The sequence below is a fragment of the Rhopilema esculentum genome, chromosome 5 (assembly GCF_057945365.1).
Source record: "Rhopilema esculentum isolate cy_ngs chromosome 5, ASM5794536v1, whole genome shotgun sequence".
Taxonomy (NCBI): domain Eukaryota; kingdom Metazoa; phylum Cnidaria; class Scyphozoa; order Rhizostomeae; family Rhizostomatidae; genus Rhopilema; species Rhopilema esculentum.
The window spans coordinates 5221813-5244416 of record NC_142819.1 but is presented as its reverse complement, the minus strand read 5'-3'; the positions used below and the strand labels follow the sequence as shown (position 1 = coordinate 5244416).

Here is a 22604-nt window from a genome sequence, read left to right as displayed (position 1 = left end):
CGCCTCTTTTGAAATCTCCATGTAAACAACAGGAGCAGCCTCCTAATCGTTAGCTATCAAATCTCGTATCTAACCGACCTTGGGTCAATCAATAACTTGTTCCCTACGAAGAAAATTTAGGTAACTTTTTGTGATATTGTATTTTTATGATGTTAGTAATATTTACATGTAGAAAAGACACTTGTTGGCCTAAAGAGTCTTTTGATAATTTATTTTCATTTCAAATTTGATTTACCGAACCTGTTGCTGCAAATTGAAGCTTTTAGTGGCGGTTTACACTGATGACAGTTAATAATAAACGTGTTCAGCAGAACCCACTTGGTTCGAAAATAACAATTTCCACGCTGGTTTTGTGTCAATGCCATCCCGTATTTAATTGAGATAGATTTTTATTCATGAATAATATTTATAAACATGTCACTTTACCCTTTTAAGAAAGTCGGTCAGATGGCCCAAAATGCCAAAAAAATTCCAGCTAGAGCAATTTTTATTTTATTTTTCTGTCATTTGAAAAGACACAATAATTACTTATTAAAAACACCTGTTCTAGATGACAAAATAAATGGATTTTAAGAAAATGATAGATATAGTTTTCAAAGTTCTATAATTAATTATAGATCAAAGCTAGGAGAATAATTCAAGGACAAAACCAAAACAAAGTAAATATTACAAGACTATTATCTTTCTCTTTTTCTATTTACATTGTGCAAAAAATAATAGCTTTCAAAAGCGAATTGAAACCAGTACTTATCTATTTTATAAGCTTTTAACAAAATCAGGTGGTACAATTATCATATAATAGTATTGAATTAGTAAAGGTGAAATGACAGGTTAAATTTCCTTAAAAAATTTCTTAATGCCTAAAACTAAGGTTCCAAAGTTCCAAATAAAATAAACTCATTGAATATCCAAAAGCAGAATTGCATCTTGCCAACAAAACCCCTGACTATTACACCAACTGAATATGCTTTTCCTGTTTTCAACTTAATTTATATTTCCTGGCAACCTATTCAAATGACCGTTTTCCTTGCAAATCTTATCAAATGATCAATGTTCTCATACTTAGAATATGTGCACATATGTGACTCCAATCACACTGTCAGACAGTACTGCAAGCAAATGTCCATTATTTTTGAAATCTAAATTTTCCCTTATATTGTATTGCTGTCTATGACAACAAAATATTGATGCTTGTTCACTTGTTTTGAACAAGAAAGTAAAAATTATTTTTTGCTTTAGGAATTGCTTTCTTCTGTTGCGATAACCAATTGATGAAAAAAGCTTATCTAGCCACAAGGTGCTTTTGCTTTGATTTCCTCCAATTTTCATGTTTTGGGGTCTAGAGGACAAACAGGTTGGAATCATATAATATGTAAGATAAAGGGCCACCATTATACTCTTAAATTTCAAAGTTTAAAGATTACATCACAATATTTTGATCTTTTGTTAGAATTTTGACATTTGGGGGGTTGGGGGGTTGGGGGGCCAAAAATTTTTTTATAAACATATAGAAATGACTTTATGAAAAATATAGTACAGAGGTAATGTACACAAATGTACAAACTAACACAGTTATGTGAGAGAGTGTTGAGAGGCATAATGTGCATTTTTTCGAATTCAGTACATCTGCATTTTGGTTTGGGGAACCTCTAGAATTATCATTAAATTAACTGATACTTGATCAAACTTCTGACAATTCAACCAGCAAAAGGATTTGTGTATAAAATGTAAATAAAATGCTAAGAATTAGGTAGAAGGCATATTTGTCCAATTAGCTGCTGACCTTTGCATTAACAAATCAAAGACTTAATTCAATCTCCCAAAATTTAAAAATGCGAACTGTTTTCTATAACTAAATTTGCAAGAAATTTGATTTTGTTAAACATATTGTACCCAAACCCCTTTCACAAAAATATAAATCCAGCTACTCTATTCCGAAAAAAATCTGTTAACGAAAGGGACATAACTTCTAAGTTGTGCTAGGGCTGAGATTGCAACATCCGGTCAAAATCACCAAAATGCTGGTGCCTAAGATTGTGCTTTTTTCCTAAACTGTGATTGTAGTTTCATAATATGATGAATAGCATATGTTCATGAAGAATAACGCTACAGCTATTTAGGGGATGCCTGGAAAACTTTTTTTACTGGCTATAAAATTTTCAGCTAATCTTTTTTAACTCAAAAATATTAGCTCAATCGCAAATACCAATGAATGTAGAAATCAAAATCCATCAATGTGCGATAAATTTTGCTGATGACACAAACGACTCTCAACTACAATCACTGCCAAAATTACTTGGAACACCCAACATTTTCCGCTGTGCTTTTCTATTTGTCATTTGTTTTCCCGATACTTCTACCCCCTTTCCCCCCCAAAACAATGTTGAAAGTATAGAAAATATCCTACAAGCCACATGAAAAAACGTACTCCACAATCCCTTTCTTTTTCTATTGTAAGTCAACATTGTTCCTAGGGGGAGAGGGAGATGGCTGCCTTTGAAAACTGACGTTAGTTTACCTAGGCCCAACACTTTGCGCTGTTGTTGTAATATAACGTTTGAAGTAAAATCTGTATAGCATAGATATCATTGTTCTTTTGTTATCATTATTACTGTCCGTAGTCGCTTTTTAGACGGATTTTGGTTTTCAAGCACGCTAAATAGCATCCTGTTGCTTTAAATTGATGGATTGCTTGTTTAGCTCCGTTGGAGTTGGGAGAGGCGTGCTCAGATTTTTAGCGTAGATTGTGATCGCGTAGTTGGAGAGAGAAATTTTTAAGTTGTTTTTAAAAATGGTTAGTATTGATAGGTTTTCATAAGTGAAGTTCTTTTTTATAGTAAATCAACATTACTAGGGGGAGAGGGGGATGACTGAATTTGCCTTTGAAATTAAACGTTAATGTTCCAAGACTTTTGGCAGTGATTAATCACTGCCAAAATTTCTTGAAACATCCAACACTTTGCGCTGTGCTTTTCTATTTTTCATTTGTTTTCCAAAATACTACTACTACTGTCTCCCTCCCCCCAGAACAATATCATACAAGCCACAAGGAAAAACGTACTCCATAGCCCCTTTCTTTTTTCTATAGTAAATCAACATTCAAACAATTTTCTGGTGGTACAAAACTTGAAAATGGCTTTGAAAAAATCAAACATTTGAGTTAACTGAAGCTTTTTATCTGACACTCTTCAGAGTTTAAAACGTCAGAACATAGATCGAAAACTCTACGCTAGGAAATATATATACCAAGTTGTGGATAGAAATAGGTCAATCAGAAACACGAGCACATGACTGTTGAGGTTGTTCAATCAGTGCCGCTTGACTATTGAGAATGTTTCCGATGGAGTAGTAAGGTGAAAACGAACTCCTTTTGTCTACACTGATTTATCTAAGGTTATACTTTTTCAAAGACCGAGATGCAACTTTTGTTGGGGGGGGGGGGGGCAGCCCTGATAAATCAGTATAACAACAGCGATATTTTTACAAAATAAAGTAGTTTACTTATAGAACATAAGTTTTTTAGCCCCGGCCCCCCGGCCCCCGGCCCCCGGTATCTCGGTCCTTGTACTGTTTGAAGCAGCCAGGTCGTCGACCAAGAAATATCAGACTGGCCCTCCCCTCCCGTTCGTTTGATTTTTTAGCAACCCTGGGCTTCGGGGAAAGGAAAAATGGCGAAACCCAACATCTTAATTGTATTCGGTTTGTTGTCCTAGTCCTTGCAGATCCCCAGGTCAAAGCTAGTTACAGATAACTTCGTGCATTAGCGCCTAAAAGCAGCTTTAGAGTCCAGAAAATACCCATAAACATTGAAAATCTTTCTTAAGTGATTTAAAAGAAGGTTTTTCTAGTGATTTAATTGTTGAGCAAGCTTGACGTTTATGCTTCATACTTGATGAACAGAACAACAAGGTTCGAGCAAGAGTAATTCTAGCATTTAGTTGACGATCTTATCCTAGTTGGATTATAGCAATGGGCAAGTACCCACTTAGCATCGCTAAAGTTTACACGCACTGTTAAACAGTCGATCAATTCGCTTCCTGCGCAAAGAACTTTCGTCATGAATGCGATGTTGATCACCAGCGCCTTTGAAAATAAAATGCTGCTAGGAAATTCGAGATAACGATGGATGCAGCTAATTTTCGAAAGATTTTCGCCATTGCTTCTTTGCTGACACTGTTTCTTCTTGTAGACAGCCTGACTGCGTCAAAAGATGCTAAAAGCAAGTCAAAGAAAAGAGCTAGCCATTCAAAGGAGGGAAAGTCGACCAAAAATAAAACAGGTACCATGAATTTTTCTTTAAGCTTTTGGTCAATCATAGCTTACAATACTTACAATGAATGATCAAGGCTGTGTGTTATTGGTATAGGCCATGGCCAGTATGGTTTTTATGCCAATTCCTTTTTTACAACCGCTTTGCACATAAACATTAGGTAAATTTCTTTCGCGAGTATAAGTAAGTTCATTTCTGTTGCTTAAACAACTTTTATTTCTTTGTACACTAGGCAGAGATCTAGGGTCGTCAGTGACTCATTTTTGGAATAAACCCATCAGGGAATTTTTTGAACAGTAATTTTTCTGTATGAAAACATCATCTGCAATTAGAAAATCTAGTGATCATCAGAACCACAACAGCTCAAATTGCTTCTCTTCTAATTAACTGATTTGTAATTGATCAGATTGCAGCTGTAGTCTACTGTAAAGTTGTATCTCATGAAAGTGCTTTCGTTATCTAGTAATCAACAGACGGTAATATACTAGCTAAATACAGGCTCGAGAATATAGTTAACACAATCTCATGTTTCCCTTCGTATCAAATAGTCGATCAAAAACATATATTTACAACCTAGGTAGCTAAGGTCACTCTATGCAATAGCCTATTCTCCTGGTTTTTTTTGGCAGTTGCAGCATGGCCTGCTAACTAAATTAATTATCCTATATTTACCGTATTAATTAAACACAACTAGCAACCTACAGCACTTGGCAGCTATACAGAAGATCATTGTCTTGACCCAAGGCTCGACCTATGATTTTTGTACTGGTACAGTACTTATTAGGCATAGGGTGCGAGCACTATGGTTATTGCAGTAAAGAGCAACGAATCTTGTCACTTAATAGTATTATGCTGTTGGCGTCGAAAAAAAATAAATTCTTTGATTTGCATACCGTAAATCCTCGAATTACCCCCCGAATTACCCGAATTACCCCTCGAAAAAGCCCCCCCCTCGAAAAAGCCCCCATCCTAGAACTTCAAATCGTCAATAAGCCCCCCCTCGAATAAGCCCCCACTGCTACCGTAAATTCTTGAATTGGGTTTCTAAAAGTTCTGTTTAAAGGGTACACAAAATGGGAGTGACTGGTGTTAGAAAAACTTTCCATCCTCTTTCCTGTCACTTTCTGTCATTTACACGAATTGGAAGAAACTACACAAAACTCGCTTTCCTGTAATATCTTGTTTTTATGATATTATTCTTTTGCAGGCAGATAAAATAGCGTGTGCAATGGATCAAAAGTTATATTTTCTAAGTGACAGATATCTGGGTCAAAGATAATTCGTATGATTTACCAAAATGTGGTCCTACGTGGAAAGTGATCGTTTACCGTGATATTAGCTATGTGACTCTGCAATTGGGTGGCAGACTTCTTGTTTCTGGCTGTCTTTGCTCGATCTGTTTTAATGTGTACTAGGCCTGCTTGTTGCCATTTCTGTTACTTCATATGCACCTGCTACGTGAGCAGTCCCTTTTGTGAGTGGTTAAAAATAATTGATTCTACCGGTTCAAAGTTTGAAAAATTATCAAAACATTAACGTTTTTCAGAGAAATAAAAAAATCGCAAGCGGAGAATATGGTATTGTTACGACAATATTAATGATAAACATTGAAACAAAGTTTTGATTCTTTAGCAAAGAGCTTCATTTCCGTAAGAAAGATATTTGATCGTAAGATCTTTGTGTTCTCGTGTCATTTGCACGTTCTGATATGCCTTACGTTTGTAGCCCTTGCCAGGTGAACCCGTGATAACTACAACCCTTATCAAGTTGAGCGATTTATGTTGGTTGAAATACTTAATAAAATTCCAGAATCTATAACTAAATGAAGGGTCAGAAGCACTGTAGTTCCTTAAGTCCTTCGAATAAAATTGTTATATTTTATATTAAGAAGGTTCTTCAGTCTCATTATGATTGTCTTTGCATTCAATTATTTTGCCAAGACCAACCAAGGATCGTTTCGTTTCAGGGATTCATTGGGTTGACGAAGCCCACAAAGTTTTCAGAGACCATGATGGAGATATTGTTGTTTCAATTCACGATAGGCGAATGACAAAGAAAGATGTCCGTGCTTCGAAAAGGCACAGTCAGCCGTTGCATGGAAAGAAGGCCGGTAGGTTCTTGAAAACTTTCATGGTTTAACAAAGAGTAGGCAGTTTGGTGCATTTAGTTAGGCCTTAGAAAATGATAGGTTGCCTTAAAGAAATTATGTCCAATCTAGGAGCCTTAAACGCACCATGTCCCATTTGTGAGGGCTAAATACACTATATCCCATCTGTCAGCCTTAAAGACACTATTTTCCCTCTATGAGCCTATAAAGCAATATGTCCCACCTTTGAGTCTTAAAGGCACTATGTCTCATTTGTATGCCTTAAAGGCAATCTGTCTCGTTGTAGATTGGTTAACGAGAACAATAGCCTAAACACGATTCCAGCGCTCCGCCATATTTTTTACAATGCGATAGGTTAAAGGGGGACTGGAAGCAATAAAAAATCCCTTTGTTTTTATAATCAATCAACGTCGTGACAGATTGCCTTTAAGGACACATTGTTGGTCGTATCAGTAAACTGTTAACGTCAAAGATATCCACGTTGAGAACTCTTAATCTTTGACGTGAGCTATTCCTGCCACAAATCACGAAAAGGTATGGCTAGACAAGAACTTTTTGTGCCGTTTCTTCCTGTAATGATGAAATTTTCCTGAATCCTTTTTATTTAAGCATGTTTCGACATTCAGAAAATTTCTCTGTCTTCTCAATAGGCCTATAAACACTTTTAATGGGAATGAATTATGATTGTGAACTGTCAATCATACTTTTGCAGTTTATTTGCATTCGAAATAATGGAGAGATACACTTGTCAGTGAAATAAGCCATTTTTCTGACGTTATACATAAACATGACAAATCAAGTAGTTTTTTGGTGTATGAAACGTGTTGGCAGTTCGTGTATGATTTTATTAAGTTCGTGTGTATATTCTGGTCATCTTTTCAACACTTGGTTCTCAGATATCTTCTACTGCCTAGCTAACTGATTAAAAAGCCCTTAATTATTTTATGATAACAATGAATACTTGAATTCCTTTTTAAATGACCCACTTTTTATCATCTTAATTAATCTTTTCCTTACAGGAAAAATCAGATGGTTGGATGAGAGCCACAAAATATTCAAGGACAACCAGGGCGATATTGTTACATCAATACATAATCAAAGATCAGCCAAAAGAGACCAAAAAGCCTTGAAGAGGACTCCTACGTCTACAAAAGGCAGAACAGGTGCTTATTCTTATTAGTTTTCACGTCTTTAGATCTAAAGATCTCTGCTAACAAAGATAACGGAACGGACTCTCATCATTGCACAGTTACTTATCAAGTCTTATCAAATTTTTCACGAATTTCTTACATTTGAAGGGGACTATTGTTTGCGCCTTTGTTGATGCACGCTTTTTAGAAATTTATGCATCTCTATAAAGACTGCTATGTGAAAATATCAGATGATTTGCAATTTTCAATTAACCTAGAAACATACTTTTTCTAAGATATTTTTACAGTTTACCATCATTTATAAGTATTTCTAATTAGAAATTAGTTTTAGTCTGATGTAAAATTAAAAAATTATATTCCATTTGATAGATAAGTTTGCGTGTGAAATAAACTTTTATTCTCCATTGTGTACTTTGGTTGTTTTTGCTGATTTCATTTTTACGCTTTTCTGTGCAGTTATGTGTAAAAATTCCTGAAAACTTATCACAAAATGTTTGATACATAAATAAATTATTTCAAAATTCCTTTGATCGGATAGTATAGCCAGTAATATAACTAAGTTTTTTGGCATTCTGCCTTTGATAATGTGTATCTAATAAAGTGGGACTCTTTTGCTAAATGAATCAGTCTCTCTACTGTGTATTGAAACCGAAAGAATGTTTAGTGTATCAACAAGTTATAGGTGTTTGTAGCAAGAGAAAGAGAAAACTAGAGCAAAAGAGGCAGTTTTTCCTTGCAGCCCTTAGGAAATGTGAAGTGAAATTTCTCCAAGCCCTGTTAAAAAATCCTATATTCATTAGTTTAGCGTTAACTAGGCAGAATTTGTATGCGCCCAAGACAAGGGTGTGTCTTCTGGAATTTTGAGAAACCGTTCCTTTTGTGTATCTGCTTATTACAGCATTCCTTATTCAAGAATTATTGAAATAGTTTCTAGATTTGGGTACAATCCATTTATGAGTTAGAGAGATCTCTGTTTATTTGCAACTGTCCCATATTTTTTACTTTTTGCCTCAAATGGAAACAAGTATGTATTCAAGATTTTGTATTTTTAATCATGAAGACAGCGCAAAGTCTCCAGTTAAAACGCAGTTCATTGCTCTACGTGGATATGAAGGCGCGTTGAAAGTAGCTTAATGCGTTTAGAAAATCTAGGATTAAATTCAAACTTAAATCTTTTTTGTTTGAATTTCTTACAGATATACTATGAGATTGTTGAAGCATGCCTGAAACCAATTTGCTTTATAAAAATAAGATCGACCAAAAAGACCTTAGACGGGATCCTTTGTGAGACATTAAAAGTAAGATTAGCTCCTCAAGCTTTTGCTCAGTTGCTTCCTCTTTTCAAGAAACGTTAATGTTTTATGCTTCAGGAAAAGTGAAATGGCTAGATGGATCAAAGAAGATATTCAAAGACTCGCAAAATGACATTGTGACATCCCTGCATCAGCAAAGAGGAGTGAAAAAGTCAAACAAGCAGAAAACTGGTATGCTTTTAATGCACAATGTCTTGTTAAATAAACTGGGCACGCAAATCAATGCAATGGAAGAACTTTAGTATATCTTAAAGAATTTGCTTTTTCGTTGTCATTTTTGTGACATAAACCATTTTTTTTGTAAGATATATTTTTATGTCTAATCAAGCTTACTTAACAGAAATTAGGCCAGGATCGAATGAAATCGACAGCTCTACGCATGCACTTTTGCGGCCTTTTCCTTTCACCCTTGAAAGCAGGAAAAATGTCCTTGATAAATCCTGTTTCCTTGTCTTCATTTTGTCTATTTAATATTCGCAGTTTTTATGGTTTCTTGGCATTTTCAAAATGAATTTTTTCGTTTATTGACACCCCTTCATTCCTCTCTCAAACAAAATCGTTTTGTAAAACGACCTAGATGTTTAGAACTGTAGAATGCTTTTTGTGGAATAACAAATGTTTTTATGTAAGTATGATATCAAACGTAAGTTCAAATATCAAGATTTTCTCCTCCATTTAGATGATATCAAGTTGCAAAGTGTTGACAAGAGAAGCAAAATTAAACGTCCTTTTGCAAAAGGTTGGTAATGGAAGCATAGCGTATTTGTTGTTAATTTTATTAATATAATTACATTCGATCAATTGATAGATGTCCAAACTTGATGGATATCAGCATAGATGCAAAAGATATTTCAAAAATATTTCAATACAGTATTACAGTTCTAAACATTAAAGATGGGAAGCTGATTATATAGCTAGTGGTATTGCATTTGTCATAGTTATAACTATCCTTCTCGAAACTTTCAATGGAGTGTATATCTCTGTCACGCTGAGAAAAAAGTAAATATCTTATTATTCATAATTTACACTAGGTTATGCAGAGTCAATACAATTTTAACGAAATTCGGGTTAATAAGCAAATGAAACACTGAAATAAGAAATTTTTATTGGTTTTTAAACCAGTAAGTCAAATGTGAGCATGCTATGAGCACGCAAGAATCAATTTCTCACTTCTTTTAAAGTCATTAAAATATCGTTCTTGCAAGTATCATTTGCAAAAGCATGCAATTTGAATGTAATCACTTTTAATAAGAGGTCGGTATCACCGTCATAGGAAAACTTCAGTTATGGCTAAAAGAAAGTATGATATTTTAGCATTTACATTTATAATTTACTTGCATTTAAGCACTATCATTTACTCCTTTTTTACAGCTCTTCCATACCGTTTACGTTATTGGATTCCTACCGTATTGTAGTGCTGGGGGCTTTCTCGAAATTAGTACCTATCTAGAAAAACCATATAGGGATTGTTCAATGCTTGAGGGATTTGTTAGTTGTTTGGAAACTACTGCTTTCTGTTTAAGGTGTGTCCAACGTTAGTTTTTGAGGCATCCCGGAAATAGATAATAACTGATATACAATGTTTGACTTAATGTATCCTTAACCCAATTTAGTTACTATATTCCTTCCTTGTATCTAATTCACTCAGCTTCGGCAGATTCTCAGACAAGAGGGTTTTCTTCCTGCGGTAATATCAACCCAGAACTTTTAAGCAAAATATCAGCTTATCTAACAGGCTGAAATATAAATATAATCTTAAATTTCTCAATTTTAGAAAATCGGGAACGCACGACCTCAAACAGTGCTGGCAAATTTAGTAAGTGATAAGGACATTCCTTCAGATGACTTTGTTCTTAGAAAGATCGATTGTGAAGTAAAATGTTTATTTAAGGCTGTTGTTTCAACATGACGTCACTGCAAAAAGCTGTTCTTTGTTATCGAGACTTATCTTCCAATACTAACTGTTTTAGTAAAACATTGAAAGTTTCGTGTCATGGTGAAATGTTCAAATTTCGTCTTTCGATTTGTAATTCTAGAGCTCAATGTCGCTCTGGATTTTTAAATAGTGAAATGTTTAAAAGAAACTTTCAAGAAATCAGGAGTGCTCCCTATGTTTTTAGTTCAATCGGTGTTTTCCTATTTTGAGACAACAAAGTCTTCGATAGTAGACAAGAGAACTCCTTGCAGTTTTGATTGGGTGTCTGCAAGTTGTATGTTGCCGAAGAAATTATAAATAAATTCAGTATTTGATCTAGGCAACAAGCATTTAATGGTTCTTTCCAGCAAAAAGTGCAGTTTGGTCGCTTCCCATGCTAGGTCTACAGAGCATTCAGTAACGATCAGTATCAATACAGAGCGATTTAGTATGGTCTTCAGGGAATCTATGATCCCCAAATTTCATCTAAAAATTGATTGAAAAATTTCGGCAATGTTTTGATTGAACAATTTCGGCAATGTTTTGATTTTGGTTTTTGGGATCAAAGTGTTTTAGTTTAAGATTTAACAAACTAGAAAATTTAAAGATTTATTCAAAAAAGATTTTAAAAAAGATTCAAGAAAATTTAACAGACTAATATAGATGGAGCCTTTTAATCTAATTTAACATTAATATTGTAAAGAAGTCCTGAGACTTTAACTCGATACATTGTAAAACTTAATTTTCTTAAAAAAAAGAGTTTATATTAAATTAGTCTATGTAAAGGGTAAGAGGAATTTGTTTGTTTCAGGAAAACCTAACAAACTCTGGAAAAAACAGAATATTCTCATGCCATCAAATGACGCCCACCGATTTTTAGGCCAAACAAGTGTAAATGAAAATTCTGAAATTGAGCTCTTGGATCTGGCCCCCAAGAAGAGCAAATTTTTGCAATCAGCTAATCATAATGACGAGAATGTAGTTGCTATGGAAGTTATGAAAGAGGCTACAGATAATCCCAAAATAGAAAATAGCAATAGCGAAAACGCAGAGAAGGTCTCTAATGGATTAAGTTTCAGAAAGCCGATGCCATATATGCCTTTGCAAGCTACAGCCGGTGAACACGAGCCTGCTGAATATCGTTCCGAGGCATCTGAAAACAAGAACGAGGCAGCATTAAATGAAGAGAATCAAGGGAAAAACGAAAAAAGCGAGAAAGAGAAGAATGGAAACAGTAAAGGTGAAGATGGAAAGGGGAAAGAGAAAGATGCAGAGAAGGAAAAAATAGAGGAGAAAATAAAGGAAAAAGAGAAAGAAGTAGAAAAAGAGAAAGAAAAGGAAAGGCAACAAGAGCTTGAATTTAAAATTGAGAAAGAGAAAGAGCGGATGATTGAAGAAAAGTTGAGAGAAGAGCAGGTTAAAAACGCAGAGAAAGAAAGGGAGCTTGAGATGTTGAAACAAGAAAAGGAATTGGGAGGAAATATGGGGCAAGGAGAGGGCGCCAAAAATGTGAATCTTAACATTTACCAACCGGAACACCAAAAAATAGGCAGACCAGCGTACAATTTTCAAAACCACGCAAATGCCCCTGTGTTAAGTATTCCAAATGTGCAGCAACCAGATTCTGTTCAGTCGTCATTATCAAAGCTATACGGTGGGCATATGAGTAAAAACTCAGATCCAGCTGGTACAGAAATAAATATGCAGCTCGGTAAAGGCTCTCAAAAAGTCAACAAACAGGTTCAACAGGACCGGAGTCCGAAAATTAAGATCAACCTTCACATAAATGATGGCGATGATGCAGGAAACGCACAATATCTTGCAGGGCAGTTTCATAGGCGCATACCTCTAAATTATGAATCGAGAAACAAAGGCTCATCCTCACAAAATAATTTTGCGCGGGGCCAGTTTCCTTATCCGGTGCCAGGTGGACCATCCACTGTTAATTTGCCAGTGTCATTTTTAGACAACAGCTTCAAGAATGCAGTCGATAATTATGCACAAGGACAACATTTAAACAAACAAAGCCAAACAGTAGATGGTAACCAGGATCCTTTTCAGCGCAATAACTTACATACCAATAGTAATAATATCAATCAGGCTGTTGGTAATGTCTCAGCTAACAGTTATCAAAGTTCTTTAACCCCAAATTACGTTGGCCATCAAGATATATATCAAAATGGGCAAGAAAAAAATGCAAGCAGCTACAGTCCAGAGGCTGACACAAACCCAAAGCCGGGAAGCAGCGTGGCTCCTTATTGGAACAACTGGCAGCAGCCGTACCAAAATAATGGACAACAAGACAATCAAAACACCTGGCTTCCATCCAACAATGGGTACGAGAACATGCAAGATTACAATTCTGTTTCTAGTAGATCTTCAGTCTCTTTTCAGCCATCTATCAGTAGAATGTATCAACAACCAGCATTTTTAGGCACCCTTTATACTGACACCGCTGGTAAACAAAGCTATTTCGGTAGTAGTCCTTACGGTTATCAATGGCCACAAAATGCTTACCAAGGACTGTCCGCCTCATCAACTAAAAGAGGTAATCTTCTAAACAGTGTCAGTAGCCAGAATACCCCATATGGCGCTTGGCCTCAGAGAAGCTATCCCGACTTTGCTGATCAATACACGCCATACCTTAACAATTATAATCAACGAGGGGGACAGGACTTCGTGGACCAATACACTCAGCCTTTCCTACCTGTCGCGAGAAAAAGTCTGCCATATCCTTATGAAACCTCTTCTTTGCAATTAAGAGACCCTGCTGTACAGCAACGTCAAAACACGCCAACTGTCCCTTCTCCTCAAGTTATTGAAACTACACAAATGGTTAATATTGGGCAAGGGCCACACAGTGAGCCACCCCAAGAGTTCAATTTCCCTGGTTTCAAGTTGATATCAGAGACGTATACGGATTATAATGAAAATTGCGATTGCAACACTCAACCATCTTGCTCTTGCATGAAGCCAACACAAAAAGCTACTTTGCCACCACTACCGCCACCGCAAGAGGCTGCAGCTGCTCCACCACCTCCTCTACCTCCTGTTTATGCTGCACCACCTCCACCTCCACCACCACCTCCACCACCACCTCCTCCACCACCTCCTCCACCACCAAGAAAAAAGATCATTTATGTACAGGCCCCTCCTCCACCTCCTCCACCACCTCCACCACCTCCTCCAGTAAAAGTCATAAAGGTTGTGCGCAGACCAGCGCCAAGGCCAGTAGCCCAGGCTGCCCCAGCTAGCCCCCCAGCCCCGCCACCAGTCCAGGCGCCACCAGTCGCCCCACCACCAGCTCAGGCACCGCCACCCTCCCCACCACCATGTCAAACGCCTTGCCAGTCGTCAGCACCACCCCCTCCACCACCTCCACCACCTCCACCTCCTCCACCTCCTCCACCCCCTCCACCTCCTCCACCTCCTCCACCTCCTCCACCTCCTCCACCCCCTCCGCCTCCTCCACCTCCTCCACCTCCTCCGCCACCATCTTGTAATGGTCCTTGTCCAAACCCTTCCAGTCCCTGCGCAAGTGGTGCATGTGGTGGCCCAGCTACTTTCACGCAGATGGTGCAGTCTCCATCGTCTCTTATACCAAACAGTCAAATGATACTTCAGTCACTGCCAAAGATATCATTCAGCTCTGCTCTTCCAGGAACACTGCAAACTAATCCTGAACACGACCCTGCAAATTTGATCAAGCAACTGTCCGAGGCACAAGAAAATCCACTGAATGTTTTGGCGTATGGTCTCAGCGATGTTGGCGGGAAGAACGGAAATTTGGAGAAGATCAAAGATCAGCTATCTGATGCTGTTGCTGATGCAATTGTCAAATACAAAAGTACAGGCGGTGTGTCTCCTTTATCTAGAAATGCACTACAGAATGCTAACAGTATATATTATAGCAGATTTAATGGAAACTCTTATCTTTCTGGAGGGCCAAGGCAAGCAATCGTCGATTCTACACAAAAAGAGCGCAGTCAAGCTTCTCCTATTGAAAAAGTAAAGATCAAAGCTGTTTGGCAGCCTTTGCGGCAAACAAATTTGATGCCTGTGAAACTATTAGCTCATCAGAACTTGAACAGCCCTCCAACGAGCATGGAAAGTAAAAATGTATTCAGAGGAAAATCATTGGGAAGATTGGGATTGCAAAACAACCGTGATCATAAAGAAGTACTCAATCAGCCCCAACTGAGTGGAACAAAAAACATGGGGAAGATTGGACTTTCTATTGACGATGGAACAGACGTTGCCGATGACGGGCGTACGGACTTCAACAAATTTAAGGGTGTTAATCCAAGCGGTTCTGTTTATAAAGTTAGAGCGAAACCGCTAAGAAGCAATCGAATTAAAGAATACCAAAACTACGAAGAAGGGGAGAATTATTTTTCAAAAGAGACAGCAGAACCAGATTTTCCAGTTGGTCTAATGCCAAGCAGTGACGTAAGGGAAGGAGGTGAAGACGTCATGGAATGGCGCATACCCCCAACTGCAACAGCATTCTCTGGCCTCGTGGCAAAAACTGACGTTGCTGGGCCAAGTCTGTTTAAGCTTCATAACAAGAAAGAACGGGACTATTTCCTAAAGGAGGGGGAAAATGACGAAAACGACTTGGAACTGATATCACCAAGGGGAAGCTCTGCGGAATTCTTTTTCCGTGACCCGGGGCGATCATTGCCAGGGGAAACGTTAATCGAGAATAGCAATTTTGAAAGTGTAAAATCTCCTTTCAAGGATGGGCTGAGCGTCAAAAAGACATCAGTAGCACACCATGGAAAATCTAACAAGCGAAAACTAAATAGAATAAAGATAAAGAGAAAACATCATCATAGACATCATAAGCATAATCGAAGGTTTCATCGCAAATCACACAAGACATCCAACATTGTCAAGAAAACAGTAAACTACAACGAGGCAATTCTTAGAAAACGACATCAGTCTCTAGGAATTAGTAAAGGAAGGGATTTGATAAGATTGCACAGGCAAGCAGTAAAAAGGGGCTATTTACCGAGGAAATAAATGACAAGATCAGAAGAATATTTTTGTAAAAATGATACCCTTGATATACGATTGTAACTCAGTTCAACAAGATGATGTAATGAACTTGGTGCTTCTATTGACACGAAAAACGAAATCACCCAAGTTTAGAGTGCCGGAAATTTGCATACAAGCTGCCTAATGTTCTTAGTCTATAACACTTATAACCAATAATTTGCGTTAATTATAGACTACTAAATCATTAAAGACTAACAATGCAGTTTATAAAATCAAGAGGTTAAGTTTGGTCTATTTTAAAATAAAGTAACAGAAATGTAACTTTTCTAGAAACTAACATTTATCAGTGTCATGAATTGACAATTTCAAGTTGACTAGATATAAACGAAGCTGGTAAAGATTTTTTACTGGAACAGAATAAGCTTAAAATTCTTCGAATTAAAAATAACACAGATTATTTGCACAGAGATGAAAATGAAAATATTAAATGAAGAATTGAAAACATTAGATCATATTGGATGAAATTTAAAAGTTAAGTCCAGTATTTAAGTACTTTTCAGATAAACTAAACATGTCTAAAAAGGTATGTTCTAAGATGAAAGTTACTTGAAATGTCACAACTATAATTTGGTTGAGATGAAAGCAGGATACTTGAAGTGCCTTTCAGATTTCAGCTGGTCATTTAATTTCTTTTTAGTTTTGATGTTTTCAATAAAGTTTCCTTTATAACTCATTATGACCTTTATGCATTAAATATAAGTAGCGTGGTCAAAACAATAAGAACGCTATCATGTTTTCCTTTGCCTTGTAATTTATCTTTTTTAACTAAAAAAGACCATCATGTTATATTAATATACGATAAGCAACATGATTGCCAAAAAATACTTTACAAAACGTATTTCTCTCATTTTTTATTGATTATTTCTGACGCAACCAATGGCAGGATTTAAGACTCAAGTATGTAGTCTTTTGATATATTACGTAGATCGCTGATATTGATTGAACGATTGATTGATCGATGATGTTGATATATTGATTGATGATCGCTTGCTCTTGTTTTGATTTAAAACTCGTATAGCAATGCTTGTAATGTTGATGTAATTCAGCTCTCCTCTAAGTTCAAAATTTGGCCTGATTTTGAGATGTTGAAGCAACTTTTATTTATTGAGATCTATTATGGCCGTAATAAAGTGATCTTTCATGAATTAAGATGCTCAGAAACAGAGGTCAATATTGAAAGTTTTCAGGGGATATAAAAATAGGTAAATAAAAATCTCCAAAAACTATAGGAACAAGTAAAAAATTGTATTCCTTTTTTCTGAGTGTCCAATGCTCCTTTGATTGAATTCTTTATCTTGTGGCAGCTCTTTACTTATATGCTTAAATAATTTTGATAAGAACGTCGACATAGAAATAATTTCTTGGTATATATTCTAGATATGAAAACTTAGTTATATTTGAAGTTTACTGTCTCTTCACGCTAGTTGCCTTGATATCAAGCAGAAAAGTTGCAAACATTTCTCGTTGAATAAGTGATTCTACGTTGCCTATTTGCACGCTTCAAAGTGCTTCAAAGATCAACACAATGTAGCAATTTCTGCTGAGACCTTTCAAGAGATATCACTCGCCGGCAATAGACATAAGAGATAAGACAAAAATTTTCATTTCAATCATCAAGGAATTACAAGAAATTACAATCAACGATAAAGTAAAACTAATGAATGAAAGAACAACGAATTAGTTGAATTGAAGTAGGATGCCTAATTTGAACGGAAACATGTAATCAAGTTGATTCTTTATAAATAAACCAAATGGTTGAGAAGGGATCTAATAGCAAAGCTTATTTATAGACCCCTCATCCGGCCGATCCGGCCAATAAATGCGAGATATATAATCTTAAAAATGCACAGTATACATAAAAGGTTTAAAAGGGTACTTTTATGATCCTTACTGTTGACTTTGATTCCTGCAAGAAGCAAGTGCTGAAACTGAATTAATAATTTCAAGAGTAAACCAGTGTGCTAAAGCATCAGCTCAAATTAATTTCGCGTTGAAAAATTAAAAAGAAGGGTAGTTTTCTCGGATTTTAGAAAGTTCAAATAGGCACATGTTGGCCTAAATTTTATGAAATTATTTTATGAAATAATTATTAAGGAAAAAATTATTTTGACCTCGGAATGGATGAAACTCAAATTTCTAAGCAGTGGAATTGTTAGGCTTTGACTTGACCTTTTGGCAAATTATTACTGCAGTAGACTAACTAGGGTACTACCTCCAGTCTATAGAGTCAGCAAGTGAGTTCACAATTGAGTTACAAGGTCACTGGTTTTTTGCTTGCTTACCCGGTCAGCTCTGACGAGCCCGATTCGTAGTTACGCGTACAATAATAAATCCATTGAAACTCACTGGTTTCGACTGACCAGTTGCGATCAATGACAATGCTCGTTAACCCGCTTTATAATTGCCGTCGCAATCATGCTATTAGGCAAACTGCGCTCACTGATTCCACTGACCACTGCTATCCGCTCCAATGCATTTTACGCGCATTCAGCTAGAGGTTTCACAGATGAAAAACAAAACAGCGAGTTCTGATTTCGATTAACAAGCTAGTAAAATGTCGTTGTTGCGACATGTTGTTGCGATCTATATCGCATTTACGGCATGCTGTTATTTTGCTCGGGGCAGCCAGGAAGATTATCAGTTGTTGGAGGATTCGTTTGCACATGCATACGGTATTGTATTCTGCTATTAAGTTTGTCTTCCTGTCAGAAAGTATAACCAATAAGTCTGATGAAATACCTCCGCAAGCTACCCATCTTCTTAAGTGATTACTGCTATAACTTTCAGATGCATACTTTCGACCGTTTCCTATTCTGTGTCGTTTTTATTCTCATGTATATGTCGCATACTTCCAAGAAAGATTTTTTATGGAAGATTTGCGGGTTTTTATATGTAAAAAGTACTTATGAAAGAGAACCAAAATTTGGTTGGTTTGAGGTAATTATGAAAATTGGAAGCAGAAAGGAAAAGATCCTCTATGAAAGTTATTGAATACATAGCTAATTCTTCATTCATATAAGAGCCTAAGAGCCTGCAGTGAAATTTCCGCTACCAGGTAGAGACATCCAGCACATGCTTAAAAACATTATTTTGTATTCCATATAAAAATTTACTAGGAAAACTTACCAATTACCCCAGCAATAAGCTACTCTACAAGCACAACAGAAACGATATCGCTGGGAGCAATATATTGTAACTGCCCAGCGACCATTACACTGAAAAGTTAACTAAAAACTGATCCCACTTCGTACTGCAGTCAATTTCTTCCATCGTGGTATTGATGCTGCATCATTAGGTCCATTCCTGAAATAGGCCAAGGTGAAAACAGGCAAAAATTTTCCCAAAGCTGAATTAGTACAATAATAGGTCCTTTTCGTGCTGCAAATGATACATCCTTTGCTATTCATATTTAGGTTCAACAGGAATTATATCTTATGGTTTTTTTTCCTTTGATTTAGTTGACGATACTCCTGCACAAGAACCATACCGGCTCCATAATGTTCCAGAAACAAAAAGGTACACTATAGCTAGAGCTCAGCGCTACCAGAGACCAGCTGTCCGTGGTTACAAGTATGTTACTCCAGCTGTTTTGACACCCAACGTTTATAACAGATTACAGCAAAGGAACCAAGCGGCAGCATCTCGCCGTAATCTATTCGCCCCTCGGATTAATCCTTTGTTGCCTCAAAGAAAAATATTGATGCATTCAGCACCTCGGAATATTGCAACGTTTGCAAGAAGAGATCCCAATTATATGCAGCGACCGAGCGTGGTTCAGGCGCCAAGGCGAAGTGCTCTTGCTTCACACCGTGCCCTTAATGTCTACAGCCCGCGTGCAAATTACATGTACAATCCACGATTATACACAAATTTTTACAGGCCGAATCCCTATATGTATGCGCAACGACGCAATTTTATGTATCCTCAGCTGCGCCCTTACAATTATGTCGCAAGAAGGCCGTTAGTTTATTCTCAAGCCATGCTGAGAAACCGAATGCCTAACTTTGTGTACAGGGCGCCCTTACAACTAAACATGTACCGATGGAATCGTCCACAACGTTTATTATACGCAAGAGATCATTCTTGGTCCGGAAATCACTTGAACCTGAACACTGGTACGAGCTCTCATACTGTATCAAATTCTGTGCTTAAAGCTCCTGGACACACAACAACAGATACACACGTGGTCAATAAACAGCAGACTGGTGGGCGGGTACGAGGGGTAGCCCCTAAATATAATGGCAAAAACTTTTCTTCTCCAAAACCGAGGTATCCTTTCATGGGTAAAGGTTCGAGGGCAAGAGGAAAGGTTTCTGCGAGTGCAAATGTAAATGCAAAAGCATCAGCCTCAACATCGTCATCCTCAAGCTCCCAGTCAGGCAGCTCTTCAAAAACTAATGGAGGATCACGGACGACGTCATCAGGTGGTTGGGGCGGAGGTGCAGGCGCTGGATGGGGCAGTGGACCCAATGCCTGGGGCATAGGTTACGGTGGAGGTGGTGGAGGCAGCAACTGGAAGATTCCTTCGAACATGGTCGGAATTCCTGGAATGCCAGGCAAATTTCCCGGAATACCAAGTGGTTTTCCGGGGATGCCACCCGGTGGATACCCTTCTAAAGGATATGCAAGTGGTTCACCAGCAGCAAATTCAAAACGGCCCTCCTCAACGCTTAAAGGACAGAAAGTGAGCCTCAAACCAAAGAAAGGTGTGAACTCTAAAGCGTTTCGGGCACCAAAAGTCAAAGCAAATACATCAAAGGTTGCAGCTGGCAAAGGGAAAGCCAGGCCACCTATGAAAGCATTTTCAAACCGGATGAAGCCAAAATCGACGCTGCCGCTCAAGCCAGAAAAAATAATGCGCGTGCAGTTTTTCTCGAGCGATCCACAGCGTAGGCCAGTCAGCTCTCAGTGGCAAAAGATCCGACAGCGAATAATTGCAGATGTAATCAAAGGTTAAAGCAATGAAGGAATAGCATACATGTTTCATGCATTTATTCAATGTATGCATTATATCCAAGAGAGTTTAAAGGCCTTAAAGAAAACATAAGACATTAAAAAGAGCTCAAGTAACTGAGTTATGCCAAATCATAAATGCCACTTTTTGAAAGAAAATTAAACTTTGACGCAAGCCTTTATTGTCTGATGGATAAAAGGCAGGATTGTAAACTTACATTAAAGCTACAGGATACGTAAAGGGAATCTACAGATACTTAGATGGCTTAGGCCATCTTTCAATCAATATTTGCTGACCAATAAGCATGTGAGTGGTGTCATGCTCACTGATTGGCCAATTGTTGATTGACAGGTGTCTTAAGGAACTTTAGTATCTGTCAATTGTCTTAAAAGAAGTAAAATATGATAGACAGTATATATACTATGTTTATCTAATATCAAATGAGATTGTATGATTAATACTGACGTACGGCATAGCTGAGAAATAGTGCCAAAGAGAACAACAATGTTTGAGGCGCACAATAGACTGCCTTCATAATGTAATTGTAGCAAAAAGCGACTTTGTCGTGGGCCTCATTTTTGAACTGCTCATTCACTGCCCGAATACTACTAAATTTTGTTCCCCCTCTTTCTAATTAAATCCGACACTTTGGGTGAAATATCATACAAGTCGTCCTAGAAAACCCGTTCTCAAACATCACATAAATCATTGTAGTCAAACAATGTTGTTTTAAAAGGCTATTTGAATACTTCGTTGGCCCTTGAGCTGAAGGATTTTTGGCAGTTATTGTGATTAAAAGCTGAAACTCATCGTATTTTAAAAAGTATGATGCCAAAAAAAATTCATAAAACTGGTATCAAGATTTAGTTTTTACTTGCCACGATAATTATTCAGCAATGAGTGTAGTTGACGAAGAACATTCTGTTTCAGATCCGATATTTTGCGCTGCATGAGAGGGATAATTTGCACTAAAAATTTAAGTATTGCACTATGAAAGTGGAAAGCAATAGAAGAGATAATCATCAAAATAAAAGAGCATTTGTCTTTATGGCATTTACAAGCTTAAAATTTTTGTTGCAAGGCTGACGATATATGATATTTTTTATTCGTCTTTAATTTAAACATATTTTGTCTTTATGCCACATGAAATCTATTTGACGAACTTCAAGCATTGAAGCAGATTTTAAAGAAGATTTAGAAGTTAATTTGACGATTCGATAGAAAATTGTAATAACGAAAATGACAATATTATTATTTGAATAATGATTGCTTGTGAACTTTAGTTCTGGTAATTTGTTAATAATTAAAATAGCAAATGCATCAGAATTTCCATTGCTTGTGATCCTTTTTGTAGGATACAGATCTGCATAGTTAGACCAACTTTGCTAAGCACTAAGTGTGACAAAGCAGCCTTGAAAGGAGATGAAGGTCACCTTCAGAAGGTGCCATAATGTCGGACACTATTTCAAATACTTTCTTGACACATTTATCATGAAAATAAAAAAAGCCATCTGAATATTTCCATTGACTTAAAGTAAACCATTAGATTATGCCAAAGATTGTCAAAGATTTTTTTGGGTGAAAAGGGAGTTGCAGCAAAGTAAACACTTTTCAAATATTTTCAGACACAGATAAATTCTAAGAACATGGTGCTTCTGAAAAAAAAACTACACACATTCCTAATTTGTACAGAATAATTCTTACCTTTGCTGTAATTGTAATTACTCTACAAGACCTCAACCTTTCCAAGATAAAAATGTACCTTCATTTGCCATCAGAACTAGGTTTCACACTCATTAGATTGAATGATGAACTGAACCATTTGAGTTCCAG

The 22604-nt window shown here is 36.9% G+C and overlaps 2 protein-coding genes across 3 annotated transcripts; both read left to right on the top strand.

The window, feature by feature from the left end:
- Positions 1–71: 71 nt before the first annotated feature.
- LOC135689409 (uncharacterized) lies at positions 72–16655 on the top strand. 2 transcript variants are annotated; one of them, XM_065206623.2, is made up of 8 exons: positions 72–120; positions 4190–4279; positions 6237–6380; positions 7397–7540; positions 8899–9012; positions 9521–9580; positions 10616–10657; positions 11568–16655. In XM_065206623.2, exons 3-8 carry the CDS (start codon positions 6317–6319, stop codon positions 15779–15781), a joined length of 4638 nt encoding a protein of 1545 aa, XP_065062695.2. In that variant the 5' UTR covers positions 72–120; positions 4190–4279; positions 6237–6316; the 3' UTR covers positions 15782–16655. The 2 variants fall into 2 exon arrangements, with proteins under 2 accessions (XP_065062695.2, XP_065062694.2); XM_065206622.2 differs by lacking the exon at positions 72–120 and having other exon boundaries at positions 3555–4279.
- Positions 16656–17357: 702 nt separating this feature from the next.
- LOC135689406 (uncharacterized) lies at positions 17358–22101 on the top strand. The gene is made up of 2 exons (XM_065206620.2): positions 17358–18489; positions 19276–22101. The coding sequence occupies exons 1-2, from the start codon at positions 18372–18374 to the stop codon at positions 20772–20774; spliced, it is 1617 nt and encodes a 538-aa protein (XP_065062692.2). The 5' UTR covers positions 17358–18371; the 3' UTR covers positions 20775–22101.
- The last annotated feature ends 503 nt before the right edge of the window (positions 22102–22604 follow it).

Coding starts and splice junctions, on each gene's coding strand:
- LOC135689409 (XM_065206622.2), top strand. CDS start 4,123: ATGGATGCAGCTAATTTTCGAAAGATTTTCGCCATTGCTTCTTTGCTG. Junction 4,280..6,236: donor GTCGACCAAAAATAAAACAG/GTACCATGAATT, acceptor GTTTCGTTTCAG/GGATTCATTGGGTTGACGAA. Junction 6,381..7,396: donor GTTGCATGGAAAGAAGGCCG/GTAGGTTCTTGA, acceptor TTTTCCTTACAG/GAAAAATCAGATGGTTGGAT.
- LOC135689406 (XM_065206620.2), top strand. CDS start 18,372: ATGTCGTTGTTGCGACATGTTGTTGCGATCTATATCGCATTTACGGCA. Junction 18,490..19,275: donor TTCGTTTGCACATGCATACG/GTATTGTATTCT, acceptor CCTTTGATTTAG/TTGACGATACTCCTGCACAA.